This window comes from Formica exsecta, unplaced genomic scaffold, assembly GCF_003651465.1.
Source record: "Formica exsecta isolate Colony F162 unplaced genomic scaffold, ASM365146v1 scaffold96, whole genome shotgun sequence".
Lineage (NCBI taxonomy): Eukaryota > Metazoa > Arthropoda > Insecta > Hymenoptera > Formicidae > Formica > Formica exsecta.
In genome coordinates, this window is record NW_021853724.1 from 27,429 (window position 1) to 45,980 (window position 18,552).

The 18,552-nt window shown below is 36.9% G+C and overlaps 2 protein-coding genes across 2 annotated transcripts in view; both read right to left on the minus strand.

Annotated features, from left to right (window-relative positions):
* Positions 1 to 210: 210 nt before the first annotated feature.
* On the minus strand, positions 211 to 3,866 carry LOC115245372. Its single transcript, XM_029823659.1, has 3 exons — positions 3,507 to 3,866; positions 3,134 to 3,254; positions 211 to 2,976 (listed from the first exon to the last, which is right to left on the minus strand). The coding sequence occupies exons 2-3, from the start codon at positions 3,227 to 3,229 to the stop codon at positions 862 to 864; spliced, it is 2,211 nt and encodes a 736-aa protein (XP_029679519.1). The 5' UTR covers positions 3,230 to 3,254; positions 3,507 to 3,866; the 3' UTR covers positions 211 to 861.
* Positions 3,867 to 5,035: 1,169 nt separating this feature from the next.
* Positions 5,036 to 18,552, minus strand: part of LOC115245378 — a 134,023-nt gene continuing 120,506 nt past the window's right edge. Inside the window, 11 exon segments of the mRNA XM_029823663.1 lie at positions 5,036 to 6,519; positions 6,522 to 9,189; positions 11,924 to 12,053; positions 12,408 to 12,612; positions 12,714 to 12,915; positions 12,992 to 13,588; positions 13,689 to 13,880; positions 13,974 to 14,143; positions 15,680 to 15,844; positions 16,270 to 16,337; positions 17,689 to 17,878. Coding sequence (XP_029679523.1) covers positions 6,421 to 6,519; positions 6,522 to 9,189; positions 11,924 to 12,053; positions 12,408 to 12,612; positions 12,714 to 12,915; positions 12,992 to 13,588; positions 13,689 to 13,880; positions 13,974 to 14,143; positions 15,680 to 15,844; positions 16,270 to 16,337; positions 17,689 to 17,878 — 4,686 coding nt within the window. The 3' untranslated portion in view covers positions 5,036 to 6,420.

Sequence of the window (18,552 nt, forward strand, 5' to 3'; positions counted from 1 at the left end):
TTAATTATATACAATTAAAATGGATCAAATATGAAATGATTTTTTTTAGAATCTATATTTTTTCTGTATTTTTTGATTTCTGCTTTAAAAAAGATTTAACAGTATTTGTGATTATAAAATAAAATTACATATTTATTCAAAGTAGAAAATAACAAAATCTTATATTTTAACACTTGAGGCAAAAAAATAAAATAGTAGTATTATATATACATGTATATATACACATATACATATGTGTGTGTGTGTGTGTGTGTGTATGCTGTGTATGTAAAAAAAATCTGTGATTTATCTTATATTTAATGCAGGAATGTAAAGAAAAAAATTACTAGCATCAACTGGTGGCCCTGACAATCAACATATTAAAAATTTTACTAAAATCATTATGTTAAATTATCATGTATAAATAAATAAAATTTAAAATATTACTCTCTCTATAAACGTTTTCTTTTTCCACGCGGAAAAGAATATGGGCAGTTTTTATTCGTCGCGGTTTTTATTTACACGATTTAAAGTGCGATTGCGTAAATAAGAATCCTTTGTGTTGAAAGAGATTCATATCACAGTGTTCCACATCATTAAGCTACACAACTATCATGAAGAGCACTGTCAGTACTCTTACTTACATCAGAGAATACAATATTATAAATTAATTCTAATGTAAGTATACCTTGCTCATGCATTGTACAAAACACATACCAATATTTATATTTAACGCTTTTTGGTTATCAATAGGATACTTCCTCCGATACTCTTTTCCACATATATTTCCATTCTTCCAAGCTTTTTGTATCAAACAACACTTGGAAAAATACCGTCTAATTCGTATTTTTTATAAATAAAATATATTGCACGAATTTTTTATCACGACGTGATAATAGATTCTGGCTTGTAATTCTTGGGATCAAGACTTCCTTCTATGGAAACGAGGGTAAACCCATTCATCTTTGCACTATTGTTTTCATTAATCATCGATAAGTCTATGTCGTCGTCGTTTTTGTCGGTTATATTTTGAAAAATCTTGACATTATCTTGTGTCGTTGTTTCAACAACAGAAATTACTTTATTCTTGTCCAGGTTACTGGGTGTATCCTGGCAATTTATTTCCTTCGTATCCTTTCTGTTTGAATCATGTATTGATGTTGTGTGATTTATTTTTTCTTCTGAAAATTTTAATTTCTGTCTTCTCACTTTGATATCTGCTTTATCAGAATTCAATGTCGCGTGTGTTTTAATATGATTTTTGAAGAAAGTGAACGATTTACAAGCATAATCACATTTATCGCAAGCAAATTCTTTTGACCGATGCGTCGTAAACATATCCTTTTGACTATTGTGTTGTTTAGTCATATGTTTCTTCATATCATACTTATTGCTAAAAGATTCGTCACAAAGATTACAGAAGAAGAGTTTTACACCCTTATGCTTCGCGACGTGCATTTTAAAATACCAGTCGGTGCTGAAATGTTTCGAGCAGTAATCGCAAAAAAAAGTCTTCTTCCTCTTTAAGATCTTTTGTCCTTTGTGCAACTTTTGTATCGAATAATGCTGTATCGGAACTTTTAAAGCGTCTTTTTGTTGTGTTGTAGTAGTAGTATTAGAAGTAGTAACAGCAGTAGTTGTCGTAGCAGTGTTAGCAGCATTAGCGGCGATTGCAGCAGCGGGCTGAAGCGGTGGTGGATTTGGTATAGTCGTCTGCGTTACCACATTTTCCGCCATGATGCAGAATTTGGGGATACCCTGCGTCCGATGTAGCAATGACGGCGCAGTTATCAAGTTAGTTATAGGCACCACGCGTATCGGCGTCAAGAATGGTTTAGCCTGAATCGGCGTGGTCGTCAAAACGTGCGATGGTGATACGACCCAATTGTTTATCGACAAAGGCTGAATATTAGTAGTTTGAGACAAACAAGTTGCCAGACGAACGTATTGATTCTGCGAAGATGAAGCTGGAGCAGAAGTAGCAACAGAGGCAGGAACGGAAGTAGGAGTTGAAGTAGATGTCACGTACGACTTCTGTTGCAAATTTGAAAATCCAGCTTGATTTATCGGTTGCGTTTTGCTTTCTATCGGACGCGATGTGTTTTGCGATGAAATCGTGAAGGGCACATTTCCAAAAATATTCGCAAAGTTATTTCCTTGTGAATTAATTTTGATAGGTTGAGCATTAGATACATTAGTGCCAATTGATTGAGTGGTGGGTACTGAAGTTATGGTAATAATCGGTTGTTGACTAGGCGCTGTTTTTGGAATGATTATTATCTCCTCATTCTTCCGCAAAGTTTCTATCGCTTTTGCGGGATCCGAGTAATCGTTTCTCTTCATTTTCGCAATTTCTAAAATTTGCAGTTCACGTTCGCGCATCCTTTCCTTTAACAAATGCGCTCTATCTACATTGTTGTGTCTGTACTCGTCCTTTCTTGTGCAATTCCTGTGATATATCCGAGATTTCCATCCTTTCAGCGTTATCCCACAAATATCGCACACACGAGATTTATCGCATCTATATAACTTTATTTTCGCTCGACGACAACGATTATGATCGATACTCAACGCGTCGCAATGTTCATTTTTGCAGTGCTTTCCGACTGGCGCGTTTATTTCTTCCTCTTCTATGTTCACTGCTAACATAGGTGATACTCTGTCGTTATCTACGTACTGCTGTACCATTACATCGCAAGTAATGTTCTCGCATGGTTCATAGTGGCCACATAATTTTTTTTTAACAGGCAACAGAGCAATTTCCGATTTCTTGTCCTCTATTTTTGAAGGCAGAAGATTAGCATCATCTCTTTCTTCGTCAGGTATCCTCACAGGAACTATTGATATTGAAGGTGGTTTCAGTGTTGTTGCGTTCATGCCATTTCTCTTATTATCAAATATATCATTATCAAGCTCAGCCACTGAACTTAGAGGAATTGTCTTAATAATAATGTTTGGTTGATTAAAAAGACGTTTTACTGGATCCGATTGCAACACCTGCAAATAACATTGCATTTTGTAATATTGTGTAATACGTTAAGTGACTGATTGCTTTGCTACAAATATTAACATTCAACATAAAATACTCTCATATAATATAATATACTTTTTTATTCATTTTCTTTTCTATTTGTACAATAACTATGTAACTTACTTCGGATAAAGCGATTTTCGCCATGTTGTTTGGACACATGTTGGATGCATTTATGGGTACAAGCTTGGGCAGTGGTGCATATGCCATCTTCACCATGTCAATACGTACAATATAGGGTCTCCTATAATTTCGAAAAATTCGCTTACGATCAACGCCAAATTTCATAAATTTTCAGTGATTCTATTTCGTTTATTGAAACACAAAACAAAACGAACGTATCAGAATGAAAAATATATCGCGCGGCAAAAAATCATTTGTAGGTTAGTGTCTGATTTATAGACAAAATATATCTCTAGGATTCCCCGCATATTTATTCGATTGCGTTAGCTATGTGGTTCAGCTGTGTATATAGAATTTTTAAATTCATACTTACGAGAGAGAAAAGCGAGCGACTCGCTACGACCGATTTACAGTCGGTGGCATGATTTGGAATTTTAATATAAAGCAGTTGTCGGCGTTGCTTGTGCAATCCTTCGTATCACACAGTGGTGCACGGTTCTTTTTTTTTCCGGAGAACCAATTTTTTTTCGGTGATACATACACGGTACGTCAATGAACCGGATACTTTCGGTCTTCTTAAAGGGATGATAATCGTGCTCCGATGTTCATCCGACAATGGACGACGCGTGATCTGTCAAACGCGGGGTCGCCGTTGCAAACGGCGAAAAAATAGCGGCAAATATCGCGAAATTAATTTTGACGGTGGTGGCCATCGACGAAACCGCGATACACACAAACGCTCCGCGCATGCGCACATCTACTTGTCGCCGTTCCTCGCGCATGATCGATCTTAGATCGCACTCTCGAGAAAAGACCCGCTTTTTTTTCTTTTATTCTTTTTATATCTCCCTTTTTCTTCGTGTATGTCTCTCTCTGCGCGTTCTATTTTTCTCATTCTGCGCTTTTATACACTTTCTTTCAATCTTCTTGACTTTTCGCTCATATTGGAAAATATCAAGTATTGAGAATGATGTAATTTCGGAATTTATTTCTCTTATATTAGGAAAAAAATACGCGATTAAAAAAGATATAATTTCAAAAATACAGTAATTACGTAAATTAAATCTTCTTTTTTGCTTTATATTCTCTCTCTCTCTCTCTCTCTCTCTCTCTCTAATAGTACTTATCTCAGCAGTGTCATAGATGCTACTTATCTTTGGTACTGAATGTACAATATGTATTGCAATAATGCTTGTTGTTGTTATTGTTGTTATTTGTAAGATGAAATCTTGTAACTTCATCATGCATATGACATCGTAAGCTTATTGCCTGATAACGATCGTTGTATTTAAGCCAATTTGTCGGATATTTTTTATTATACAATCATAATTACAATTACACGTTGTACAATTACACAGTTTAGTGTGACGTTTAATTCTTTTTTTCTCTCATTTTCTTTTTAAAGAGTACTCTTACTAAAATAGCATTCATTTATTAATAACAAGCAAGTTGTTGAGCCAAAAGTCTCATCCTCGAACGCGTATGCAAAATAAATGCTTGATTGTCTCGTAATGAAAAGCAACACATACATACGACATCACGTATAGAGAAACAAGCGGAAAAGCAATGCACAGAATACGTGAGTAAAAAAGCTTTATTGAATTTTGGCGAAATTCTATGTGATTTCTGAATACTCGCGTGTAGGAACTATTACAAACTGAATACTATGAATGAAAAGTTATCCATTGTTATATTTTTGTACGAAACAATAAAGGAAACAAAAAACGAGTAAATACACATATATATATAGTCGGTTCTCAATTCAATAAAACCTTTCCACCTTTTTACGCTCTTAATATAATAAAATCTACATTTTTTTTTTTATATTTTCAAGAAATCGAAGCTGTTTCTCACAATCGCACGTATAATATAGTTATGGGTAACTTACAACTTAACTTATCCAGTCCGAAGGTACATTGTATAAAACTTAGCTCTTTCTCTCTCTCTCTCTCTCTCTCTTTCTCTCCCTATGTGTCTATCTTATATAAACAATATTTACACGGATCAGTCAAATAAATAATTAGTCTTTGCGAGAGCGGCCTTAGACGAAGCAAGCCTTTGTCGCTAATTCTTTTACGCGGAGAACGATGAAAAAATAAAGGCGTGATACTATATGCAATTGAGACGAAATACTTAATGATACCAGTTTAATTTACTATCGAAAGAATATTAACTTTACTTGATTCGCAGTGTTATGTTATTATTGAGATTGCCAACACCTAAACTTTCTTAATTAATGGCATTTCAATTTTGATTCTCACAGAATCTCGAAGGTACAATTTTGTGTCTGTATATATATATATATATATTCTAGATTTCGTTACAGCTTAATCTTTGGAAAGAGGCCTTCTATTAACAGAATAACGTCTGTCAGATATGACTGCGATCTAGTTATGTATCGGATTCTGTCAAGGACACAAATTCTCGCACATCGCTTTTAATAATTGATCAATCTTTAGTGGATTAATAAAATGAATACAAGAATAAGTTACGTGAAATTTCAAAGATCTCCCTTTCATCTTTCTCTCTCTCTCTCTCTCTCATGCTCATTTGCCTTGTCTCGATCCGATCGCCGGATATCTCTCACGGGGCTCTCGTCATATTCCACATTTGTGTAGTATGATATAAAATAATTTTGGTCGCATCTATAGCCTGTTAGTCGTAACAAGATGACGTACAGTGTGTTTCTGTGCAGTATATTTCTTTATACATATACATATATCACAGAGATTAATTAATTTCGTAACACGCCCTTCTCCACTTTCAAGCGAAGGTCTCGAAAATAATGTCACTTATCTCGTAATATCGCTTCTTATAAAATGCTTAAGATAAATATTACGGTAATTATTGGCTTATATGTGTAGGTACGCTTGAACGTCGGCAATGCGTGGGATAGTTTCTACAAAAAATATTTGACAATTTTTAAGTGGATGCTATTATATTTACAATTTTCAATACTATGTCTCTCCTATGTAACGGCCACGTACGACCGTAATTTTACAATATCCTGACAAGAAATATAACATTTGCTCGTAAAATCAGCGTTTTTTTTTTTATGGATCTTAGAGGGAAAGATTCGCGATCCTTGTACTATTTCTTTCAACTTCCGTTTAAGGATTCTTAATTAAAAAGTTACAGAGATATATATCGCCCTCCTATGTGTGTGTATGTATGCGGGTATCTACGTTTATACTCGTGCATGCTTACATCAGCGTGAACGTGTATATTCGTTTACGTGTACATATACCTCCTCCAACGAGAATAAATCAATGACGGACTAGAATGTTTCAAGTATAGATTTTCTTCGTTTCTCTTTCGTGATGATTACTTATTTTCTTTTTCTTTTTTTTTACGCCGTTGCCGCTCATTTCCGTCACTTTGCTCGCGCCAGCGCCGGCTTTTTATTATTCGCACTCGATATAGTTCTCATAACACCAGAATTGTTCTTGTTGGCCTCAAACTTTTGCTGAAGTGACGCCACGTTAGATTTACCACTCGCCGCCTTTTGCAGCGGATTCGTCTTCGTTCCTCCATCCTCGCTCTTGATCGTTTCCGTCTTAGCGGATGCCTTAGTCGAATGCGACGTCGCAACCTTGGCATTATTCGAATCCTTGAGAGATTGCGATAATGATTTAGCTATGCCCGCGTTGCCGGTCGGAGACTTCTTCCTTTCCGAGAGACCAGTTTTGGACGTAATGTTTAGAGGTTTCAACGGCGTCGTAGGCGTCTTTTGTCCACCATTTTTTGGCAGCATGGGTGTCTTGTGAGCGGATGTCTTCAAAGGGAGACTGAACTTGGGGTTGCTGCCCACAACGTCCGGCGATTTCGTGCCGCCTTGATTCGAGTTCGAGCAGCTCGAGACCAAATCCGGGCTATTGAACTTGCCCGGATTATCCTTAGGACTACAAGGCACATTTTTGACAGATACGGTTGTACGCGATTCCTCTTTATCTAAATCGCTATTCGACTTGGTCGCGTTCAGTTGCGTTTGCTTCGCGTCCGAACGTTGCTTCGCCGAATTTATCGAACTCGCATCGGACGTTTTTGACGAAGATTTCAACGACTTTAATGTATTATCTGAACTTTGTCTCGTGAGTTTCACGCTCGACTCGGTCATTTCTCTGGAAGTCGGACTTTTCGCGATGTTCGGTGGCGTTTTAGTCCTGTTCAAAGGCGGCTTAACCGGAACCTTACTTTCAGCTTGGTCGTCCTTCTTGATATGTATCAAATGAGACGGTCGAATCTTGGTCGGAGCGAACGGTTTGTGTTCTACAGGATTTTCAGGCGGTTTCATGCCGAGTTCCTTGGACAGGTCGTCGTTTATATTAGGATTATTAGACTTGAGGGTATCTAGCTTGCTTTTCTCAATGGGTTTCAAGTTGTCATTCGCGTCCGAAATATTTTTATCTGTCTCTTTTCTGTCCACTTGCGGAACATTTATCACGGATGGATGAAGATAACCGGAGCTGGTGGTGGAGCTCGAGGAATTAAACTTGCCGGAAGTCGAGTTCGAGTAAACGCTCCCGGGTGTTTTGTAGTGATTCGAATTCATATAACTACCCAGGGAACTATCGGAGCCCGTATTTTCCGCATTTTTTGATGCATTCTCCTTATCTTTCTCTTTCTTCTTTCTGGTTAGCGTCGAGGTAGAATATATAGAGTCGAAATTGCGATTCGAGATCTCCGATACGATTTCCGACAGCAGACCCATCGATTCCAGACCATTCATACCACCAGTGGACGACGCGTCAATACGTTTCGGTAGTTTGTATTCGTTATCGGTTCGCATTGTTGCTTCCAATTCCGTGTTCTTCCTGTTCTTCTCTGGTACAGATTCCTCTATCACCGCATAGATATTGTCATTCGTGGGCGATTCCTCCGTGATCTCTGTCAAGGCCGACAACGAAGATTCCGCGATTAAGTTCATACAGTCATCGTAAACGTTCTCCAATGGCTTTATGGGTGGATTTTGATAACCGGGCAGTCCTGGAATCTTTATCGTACTCTCCACAGACTTTTCTGTCTGCGCGATGTTCGGCGGACCTGGAGGTGGTGACGTAGGCCTCGTGCTGGCAGGAATACTGGTGGGTCTTTTGACGGGCGTCGTCTGACGCATCGAACCGAATGTATGGATAAGAGGTTTTGGCGTAATTTTGCTGTCTCTCATTGACTGAGCGCGCAGGACCACGTTTTTCTTCTCAACCTCGGTCGCTGATGTCACCGGGATAACCGATGTGGCGATCTCGATGTCCTTCTGTGGTATCGGATTGGAAATCTCCAAGTTTCTCAGGATCTCCTTGTCGATGACCTTGTTGGCCTTATGATGCTGGTTCCTCGGCAGAGAATTCGTGTTCCTTTCGTCCCTCTGGGAGTTGCTTCTCATGATGCCGGAACCAGGACGCAACATCGATGCGATTCGATTGAGTGTGCTGCCTCTATCCAGCTTCTTCTCAGGTTCCGGCAATATCACGTTCGTCAACGGCGTACTGTTGGGTCTCTGCGGTTTTGCGGGAGTCGTGGAAGCGTTGGTCGGCGGTGCCGGAGCTGGACGTGTGGGTACGTCCGGGGCGGATCTGGTGGGTAACTTGGCGGCTACCAGTTCGACAGATGTGCAGGTTGTGGCCGCCAATACGGGACTGCTGATTAATGGTCGCGCCGTAGATCCGGGATTTAATGGCGGTAACATCGGCGCGGTCGCGTCGTTGACGTTAGAACTTAACAGACTGCTTTTATGCGGTACATTGCACCTTTGCATGCTCGACTTAATTATGTTCGTCTTTATTGCTACGGTAGGCATCCACCCTGGCGGCGGAGGCGGGGCCGGTTTCGTGGGCTCGGCCAGTTTGGATTGATTTGAATGGATTGGCGTGATCGTGAAGCCTTTAAACTGGCCGAACATATTGTTGGTGTAGCGCTCGTCGGCCTCTGTCTTAGGCAGCAAACTTACGCATGCCGGATCCTGACTCAGGCTAGAATCAATCGTCTCAATGTTACGAGACATGGGGCTCGAACGATCGATTGTTTTGATTAGCGATCCATTGTGGCCGCGATCGGTCCTGAAATTTGAAGCAGAATTATAAGCGAAGGAATTGAGGAACTTGTAAGCGCAATTATGTGATATTTAGTGCGTAGCTGTATTGGTTTGTAGTAAGATAAATCTGAGAATCTTTTCTATTCAGCATAAATTAGAATGTAAGAAGAAAACACATGTGTTGTGTTTTCCTTATGCAAATCTTGATGATGAAACAAAAATATGTGCGTGTGTATGTGTTTATTAAAATATTAAATAGTATGAGAAGTAATATATAAATTTTAAATTTTTTATCATATACTACACACACTTTATCCAACACATGCATATGTTCAGCATTGTGTGAAAAATAATCATGTATAAGCATTTCTCTCAAATGCATAACTATTCACCGCAAATCCAAACACATGCACAGGCAAGAAACAATTGCAGGGAAATGTTAGTTACAGATTAAGATATTAGTACAGCAAGCAGTTGGAAAAGGAAATCATTGAGGAAGACTGAAAATACTGTATATCAATACTATATTTATTAATAATAATAAATCGTACATTTTATTTATCTAAATATGAGTAACATTCGTTGAATATTTATCTTCTATATCCAATGAGTAAATGAGTAAAGAAATAAAAAAATATTCTTTAATAATAAAAATTAAGTACTTCTTAAGTAATCGTTAACATAATGAGAAACAATCAATAAAACTTATCTTTTGAACGTTCTCCAAATTTAGCTTCTAATTTATATAAATTATCAATTTTCGTAAAATTCAAAGCCAGTAAGAAGAGAATTTTTATTCATGCCCATGCTCACATATAACATAATTTCCTGCACATGCTCTACATGTTACGCAAACTTTTCAACAATTTCCGCATTTATGGCGCAATATGTCCATGTAAAAATATTACTTTTATAATTCCTATATAAAATTCGTTGGTTTTCAATAATAGAACAGTATTTTGTTCTACAAAATTGAATGTCTCATTTAACATTTATTATAATGCGTGTAGCATTGAAAAGTTAATAGTTTGAAAAATTGTGTAAATTAGAATAAAGATAAATATTTGTCTCATATAAAAGTTATGTTGCAGGTGTATATTAATATTGTAAAGTATATTGATGCATATTAAAGTTTTGCTTAGATCGCTTCTATATATTTAATATGTAATTAAGAGAGTGAAATAAAGCCTTTTAAACTAAACAGCAATTTTTTTTTAGTACATGAGCAGTCAGTGAGAACAAAACGCTGTTCATCTAATAATGTTCTTAGACATTTTAAATTTGCGATCACACAAGTAATGCATATTGCATTAAAAATGTATTCAATTCAAAATGCTAAATAAGAAGTGTGTACACATCAATTACAGGCCTTACATTATATCTCATTACGTTTGTTACATAAAAGAATCTGTTTTGAACAGATTTGATCACGATAGACGCGTGAAATAAACGTAATATAATTTATATTTACACTTATTCTTAGCTATTAATTTCATTTTTTATCTAATTTATGTAAAAATATTATTATAAACTTTTGACTATATATATAATAACAATATACTGGAGAGCATATTATTACGACTATCAGCAGTTGGAATCACAGTAGGAATTACTTTAGCGTGTTCTGACAGTAATGTCCAAATATTACTTCTATATACCGTCACCATTTTCGAGTCCCCCGTATGTTATAATGCAAAAATCATAACTCATCGTACAAGAATGCTACGATATTTGCACTATATTGAGTAAAATTGTTCTTAAATTAACTATCTATTTCATATTTATTTAAGAAATATCATACTCGATAATAACTGATTCTGACCTTTTTTTTTAATTATTATCACGCTTTTCATATACTGATAAAATCTTTGAATGTCTTTAATTAGGCTTTTGTGCAAATGATGTGTTTTAATTGGAATGATTCTTTCCTGATCTATCGAAATCTGAAGATAAGCTCCATTACTATAGACTAAAACAGATTCGAAACTCATATATCATAATGCATTATATAAATAATAAATCAATAAATTTTTCTAAAAATACGTGAATTTTCACGCCAAATATCTACGCATGATTAGATTCGTAAAGACAGATCAGAAATTGCTCAGATCTTTGGTTTTAAGCTTTGAGCAGGTACCGGTGGGGGTGGTGGTTTTTTATTGTAAAATGGAGCAGGTGTCTTCGAATCATTAAATAATACGTCCGGCTTTGGAGTAATATCAGACGTACCGGCTGGACTCTCATTCAAGTGTTCGAATTTGAATTCTGTGTTGAGCGTAAGTCCTTTGACGTTTTTAGGTGATTTTCTCTGAATCTGTTGAATACATTCCGATATCTTGGAGCCTAATTCCGACCTAAGCGGAGTAGGTTTTTTCAACTGAATTTCAACGGCAGGTATAGAAAGAGTCGCAATGTTATTTTGCGCTTGGGACTGTGCGCTAATGTTCGGCTTTACATTGCCGAATAGCAGTGACTTTCTATACTCGATATTATTGCTACATTTGATAGCGTCCGGATTTGTGGTGGATATCAAATCAGTCTTGGTTATCTGTAACGACTCTTTGAGCGCGGCGTTATCATTGATTGTGAATATTTTGTTCACGTTACGGGTGGTACTCTTTCGCTTCGGCACGAAATAGGCGGAGATCACCCCGAAATATTTACTACCGGCAGTGTAATGTGTCTTTGACGTAGGAACATCGAGTGACTTAGCATGCGGTTTGCGTTTCTCTTTAAAACGGTTGAAACTAGATACATACGTAGACATCACGTCCTTCTTCCAATGCTGTGCGGAATTTCTGATGTACCAAACTCCGAGTAGTAGCAGAGCTACGGCAGGTACCACTCCCAAGAAGATAACATAGAGTGCAGTTATGAAATCGTTCCGCGCTGAAAGCACATGAAATGCATATCATACATTTATACAATCGAAAATGTAAATCTATAAAAATATCAACTAAGAGAATTTAATAAGACTCTAAAACTTAAATTTAAATTTAGTGGGCTAATAAGAACGAGATGCGGATAGTAATGCGTCAATTTCACAGAAAATAATTTTTTTATGAAACTGATTACTGTACACACAGGGCTATATAAAAATATCTCTTTATATATATCAAACTAAAATGTCTTTTCTCAGATTATCAAGTGTTATTTTTCTACTGAAATTATTTAAAATGCTAAACGAATGTGATTTTTTTTTTATCGATTAATACGGTAGATATAAGTAGGTAAGATATTTACCGTTTGGATCTTCGGCTGGACCGCTATCTTCAGAGCCTCCGATTCCGGGATGAAGGCAGTCAGGTGGTCGAAAACCACGGTTACAATGGCAATGACCAAGGCTATTACACACTCCGTTACCGTTGCAATTATTTGGGCAGGCTTTACCGCCGGATACGGATGCTCTTAAATCCGCCACTGACATACATTTTTGATTCACGCACATCTATATATAAGCGAATTATGATTATCCAAACTATTCAGTTTACACTTCTGGTCTATTTCACGCTAAAAAAAATCAAACTTTCGTCGTTGGAAATATTTTACCTTTCCAGGTGCACACTTGGCGCCGTCCGGTGCGAGTCCAGGATCGACCTCGCTCAATCCGAGATCGACTATAGCCGAACGACATGGTATTATCTTTCCGCCATTATTGATGAAGGAGTGACTCAAGGTTGCGACCGATTCCATGCCAAATTCTAATCTTTCATTCAAATGTTTACAGTGCAGCATGCCACAGAGGAGATTTCTATAACAGATCCGATACATCAAAATCCAATTTCTCTCATGGTATTATTCTCATATACGATATAACCTCAGCTTACTGATCATTGCACTTGATGAAGCTCGCATCGATGCGATTGTAGCCGCAATTACCGTTCTTTGTGCCCCGGTTGTTCATATCATAGCATTGCGCGTCGGATGACCAACCGGTGGGACCCCACAGAAGTTTGCACTGATCATCGTGCGTCCTACACGAGCCCTGATAACAGAAAGCCTTGCCTACGCTGCAGGTTTCGCCGTCCATCTTAAACACGTCCGCTGGACAATATTCGCTCTGACCCGTGCAATATTCCGGCAGATCGCACTCGTGCTCGGCGCTACGACATTCGGTGCCCGCACTCTTCGGCCTGCAAGTCTTCAGGTCACAGCACTCGCCGGTGGCGCAGCTCGCGTTACTGTGCAGCATGCAGGTGGTCACGTTGCAGCAGGGATTGTCGCAATTTTCCTTCAGGCCGCAGTCGCACTGCTCGCCCGATTCGACGAATCCGTTGCCGCATATGGGACTGTCGAAGAGTTTCTGCGGTTTGTTCCTCAAACAATAATCCATGCCATGTTCAAAGGCTATAGCCAAGTGTTCCAACGAGCATGTAGACCAATGTGTTGGCCCGGATGAACCGCTGGATGATGCCATTATGCACCTGGAATAATGACAGAATAATTAATAAGGATGGATTTGAAGTGAATCAGCGATTCACAAGTAGAATAATATCAATAGAAAAAGGTATAGCCATGACGCACTTCTCTTCAGGGCAGTCGCAATCCGGTCCGTCGTGCTCCATGCCAAAATTATGGCCCATCTCGTGAGCAACAGTGGCCGCGACTAAACCAACGACGGTCGAGTGATCCATGGAAACGCCGCCTGAGAACTCGTAGGTGCATATCGGTCCTTTAAGAGCCTTACCTACCACTCCGCCTTCAAAGGTGATTCGCCTATTGTAGAGAAAGAAAAATGTCCGGCTCGTTTTTACGTTTTACGTTACAGTTAGTCTACATAACGCATCTCGCACTGTAAGCAGCACTCACGTCAGCAGCTGGGCGTTATCGTTGGGTATATCCTGAACCAGCTTCTCCCTACGGTAGCGCAGGAAATTGGACAGAGTGGTGTCGCCATTCGATGATAGATTTATCTCGTCCGACTCGGACCACACTTGCACGCCGACCAGGGCGATGAATACGTTCAACGGCATATACAGCTGCAAACACACCAAGATACCCTTGTATCGTATTTTACATGGTGATTCCGCGGTATCGTGATACGGTTGAGTAACGCGCTAATTAATCTCTTTGTTCCGTTGCGTCAAAGAGTACACGCCGCGGAATATACAGTGTCGCGCTTTCTCTCTCTCAGTTGTGTATATATTAGAGATCAAACAAAGATCCATCACTGTCATTGGTGATAAATTAAAAAGAAAATGGAAAAATGAAAAATATTTAAGCTTCGAGAGAAACCGATTAATAGAATCTAACTTTTTGGTAATTTCAAGCAAATTTTATTTTACCAGTTTAACTTGTAATTATCGAGAAATTTAATCTTAAAAATGCATATATAGGGTGAGTAGAAATTGTTTTTGAAGATATCTTCATAAGTATTGATTTTAGACAAAAGTTAAATTATCTTGAAGGTGCTACATTTTGGTTGTCTTAATTATTTTAGGGATCAAAAAGTTTTGAAGGTAATCTCAAGTTTTTTCAAGGTCATTTTAAGGTCATTCTACAGTCAAAACATCATATGTCGTTCGATTAATTTTTTTTATCCTCTACAATTATAGCTGATTAAAAATAGGATTTCCCATTTAAAAACTTGAGATGACTTTTAAAACTTTTTAACGCCTGCATCTAAAAAAAAAAGATAAATAAATGAAAACTAAGACGACCGAAATGTAGCCCTTTCAAAATAATTTAACTTTTGCCTTAAATCTTTTTGTTTAAAATTAATATTTATGAAGCTATCTTAGAAGGCAATTTCTAGTGACTCACCCTGTATATACATATATAAATCAATTTTTGAAAGATAATGAGTTTCAGCAAAGAATGTGTAATGGCTCGCATGTGATTAACAAGATTCATGTAAAGTTCTTACTTTCTGAGGAAAATAAGGCTACTTTAGATAGACACCCTGTATTAATCAACAATATCAAATTTATGACAAATTGATTGGGAAATTAAAAGAGAGGATTATAAAAACAAGAAATTATTATTATGGTTAAATAATTTTTTTATAAAAAATATAAAAAATATAAATATATAAAATATGTAGCCCTTTCAAAATAATTTAACTTTTGCCTTAAATCTTTTTGTTTAAAATTAATATTTATGAAGCTATCTTAGAAGGCAATTTCTAGTGACTCACCCTGTATATACATATATAAATCAATTTTTGAAAGATAATGAGTTTCAGCAAAGAATGTGTAATGGCTCGCATGTGATTAACAAGATTCATGTAAAGTTCTTACTTTCTGAGGAAAATAAGGCTTGAATATCCATGCGAACACAATTATGTATATAACAGCCAATTAACCTAGATCAAGCAAAATTCGTGGAATGAAACTGCTAAACCCGATGGTTACAAGTATATTCTAACGAATTTTAGGAAAAGGAAGCCGCAAATGTTCAAAGCGTCTAATTGGATAATGGAGTTGTTGAACTAGCGCCGTGCGCTTTAGCTCGTTCTCATTCAGGTCGAAATGAATTATACCGTCCAGTTAAGTGACGATGATGACGTTACTTACAGCGTTGATAATGTTGGCGATGTCCTTACAGTGCTGATGTACTTTGTCCAAGTTTTCGTCGAGCGCCATATACTCCTTCTTGTCGATTACAAGTACTAGCTCCACATAACGCGATTGTCTGTTCGCGTTATAGGGCCCCCGAATAATTTCAGCCGCTCTTTTATGCTGCGAGACAAAAAAGGACAGCGACGTGATGTTGATTGTAAAATTCATTAATTTTATCATTAAAGTTAATTATCAATTTTATTCATCAGAATTAATAATTTCCTGCGAGATAGTGAATTTTCATTTGCATTTTTTATCATCGATGCTAAATAATTAACTAATTATTAAAAATTCAACTTTATTTCAATTTTCGCTAGATGCAATATGACAAAGTGATTCCTACAGACGTTCCCAATTGTTTAGGAATCTTCCAACAAAAAGTAGAAAAGAATGGAAGAGCAGGAAAACAAGTCACCGAGGATATATGAAGCCTCCTTCTGCGAGACTATATTCTTTGAAGTCGTGTAATTTACTTGAGGGGGGAAGGGGGGGAAAGCTGTTTGCGCGAAATTTTTTTTTCCATCGTTCTCTACGCACATACGTACCCTGGAAAGTCTTTCAACCTCGCGATGATCGCGTCGGTGAACGTGATGCGGCGGCGTGCCTTCGTAACCTGCAACCGAGGAAAAACATTAGACACGATCGTTGGCAGCGAGATTCCCGGTAGGACCAGTGGACAAAGAGCCTTCGAGGCCTTGCTCTCACATTCGTTAAGACCGTTAAGGAGAGACCAGTCTCTTTCCGAGGCGGGTCTTCGAGCCCGTGCTCAAAGAAGGAGCGAGGGCGCTGACAATGAGGGAGGATGAGAACCCAAGAGTTCGCTACTAAAGGTTTGTGTTTCTCAGAGTCAAAGCTCGTGAATACTCTTAAGGAAAATCCGTGGAAATCGCTTTAGTTTCTCGTCGAAGTTTCTCGCGACAACAACAGATACGATCTCGACACGAATGATCTGGGAGTGTCAGGTCGTGTGAGTCAACTTATTAGTCACGAAACTCTGAGATCTTAATTATGAATGTCGTTAGCTTCGTAAGATGTGACACGTGTCACGTATCTCCTCGAAGTATTGTAGTAATCATCTCGAGTTTTCATGGTAACGGTCTTAAAGAAGTGGACGCTTCCACTGTTAATAATTATAAGTCGAGAGAAGAAATACTGATAGTGACACGCTAATAATATCAATCTCTCTTTCAAACACAATCTTTATCTTTTTCGCTATATTTATGTATTATTAATCATGTGACTTTTTTAAGGATGTATGTGTCATATGTCAAACGTTGACAAAAGCATGAAAATTTTATAGACTGTTCTACTATTTCTCCTGAATATCTGTGTAAAACCTGAGCACAATTCTCTTAACGGTTTGGAAATTATTTAAGTCTAAAGGTAGTATTGATTCTTATAGAAAATCGCGTATTGTAGTACTTATTGACAAATTTGACAAGAAAAAAATATTGCCAACGAAATAAAAATTTTCACATATATTAAGAAAATTCTAATAAATATTTGTGCAAAACTTGATTTAAATCCATTTACTCGTTTAAAAGTTATTTACTAAAAATTGTAGAAAAATATTATCTCTTTCTCTCTCTCTCTTTCTGCAAATTACTCGGTTTTTTGTTTCTTGCAGTTGATTTTAGGGGATATTCACGATTAAAAGTTTTTGTCATAAATTAGGAAAAATATTAAATATAACTATTTTCCTTTACGAAGACGTTAAAAACCATATTAATTTGTGACATTTTAATTCTATTTATAATCCGGATTTATTTATCTGATTTTTCAAACAGTATAAACAAAATAATGTGTCTTTTTAACAAAGAAATTATTTATAAACAAAGAAATATGTTTTTTTTTATTTTGACAGTTTTTTGCTACTATTGTACAGCCAAAATATCCTTAAAAACATTTATATGCGATATAATAATATAACAATATGAATGGTTGATCGCGTAAGATATACTTACCGCACGTATTATTGGCAATGAGATCGCTGTGCTTGTAGAGGTAATGCGGAGAATCCAAGTTCTCATCTTCCGGATGGATGTGGTGAAGGTTCTCACCATCGAAAATGACACCGCGCAATCCTCTACAAGTGGATAATGCAACCCACGAACCGGGAACATCTCGAACGCTACCTTGGTAATGACAGAGTTCCTGCAAGATTCACACAAAATTCATGAATATCATTGGCTAAAATACACATTTGTTTTAAGAGATTCTTTTTTTTCAATTTTCTCTCAATCTTATCGACATTTGAGTGAAATTTCTTTCTCGGTTTCATCGCGTAATTCACAGTTCTTACTTTGTATATATGTATATATATAAATATTTAATTTTCCTTGCTACAACAACTCGGGACGCAAAACTGAAAAAAGTTCTCGTGTAATTTCATCGCCACGAGTGAAAAATAAACGCAGTTTTTCATAAAGGTAAACTTTCCATTAAACTTATGCTTTAATTTTACTTCTCTTCATAAATAAATAGATAAATAAAAATATACAGGGTGTTTCTAAATAAGTGCGAAAAATTTTAAATGATTCTTTCGAAAATTAAAGTGGATCATTCATATGAACATATACTCCTATATTCCTCTCTAAGGAGTTATGTATTTTATCTTTTTTTTGAAAACTATTGATTTTACAAAAAAAAATAAAAAAAATAAAAAAGTTTCTAAAGAAATCAAGCTTTCTAACGCATATTTTTAGATGATCACATTCTGGTCCGTTAAAAAGTTCTGATAAAAAATTGAATAGGGGTTGTTAGTTTCATCCCCTTATAACGATACGGTAAGATTTAAAAAATATTAATAAGTATCCTTTCTCTCTACC

Bases quoted from the DNA above. Each gene is read 5' to 3' on its own strand.
- LOC115245372 (XM_029823659.1), bottom strand. From the start codon at position 3,229: ATGGTGAAGATGGCATATGCACCACTGCCCAAGCTTGTACCCATAAAT. The intron at 2,977-3,133 runs GTAAGTTACATA...TGTTATTTGCAG, and splicing joins CGAAAATCGCTTTATCCGAA to GTGTTGCAATCGGATCCAGT.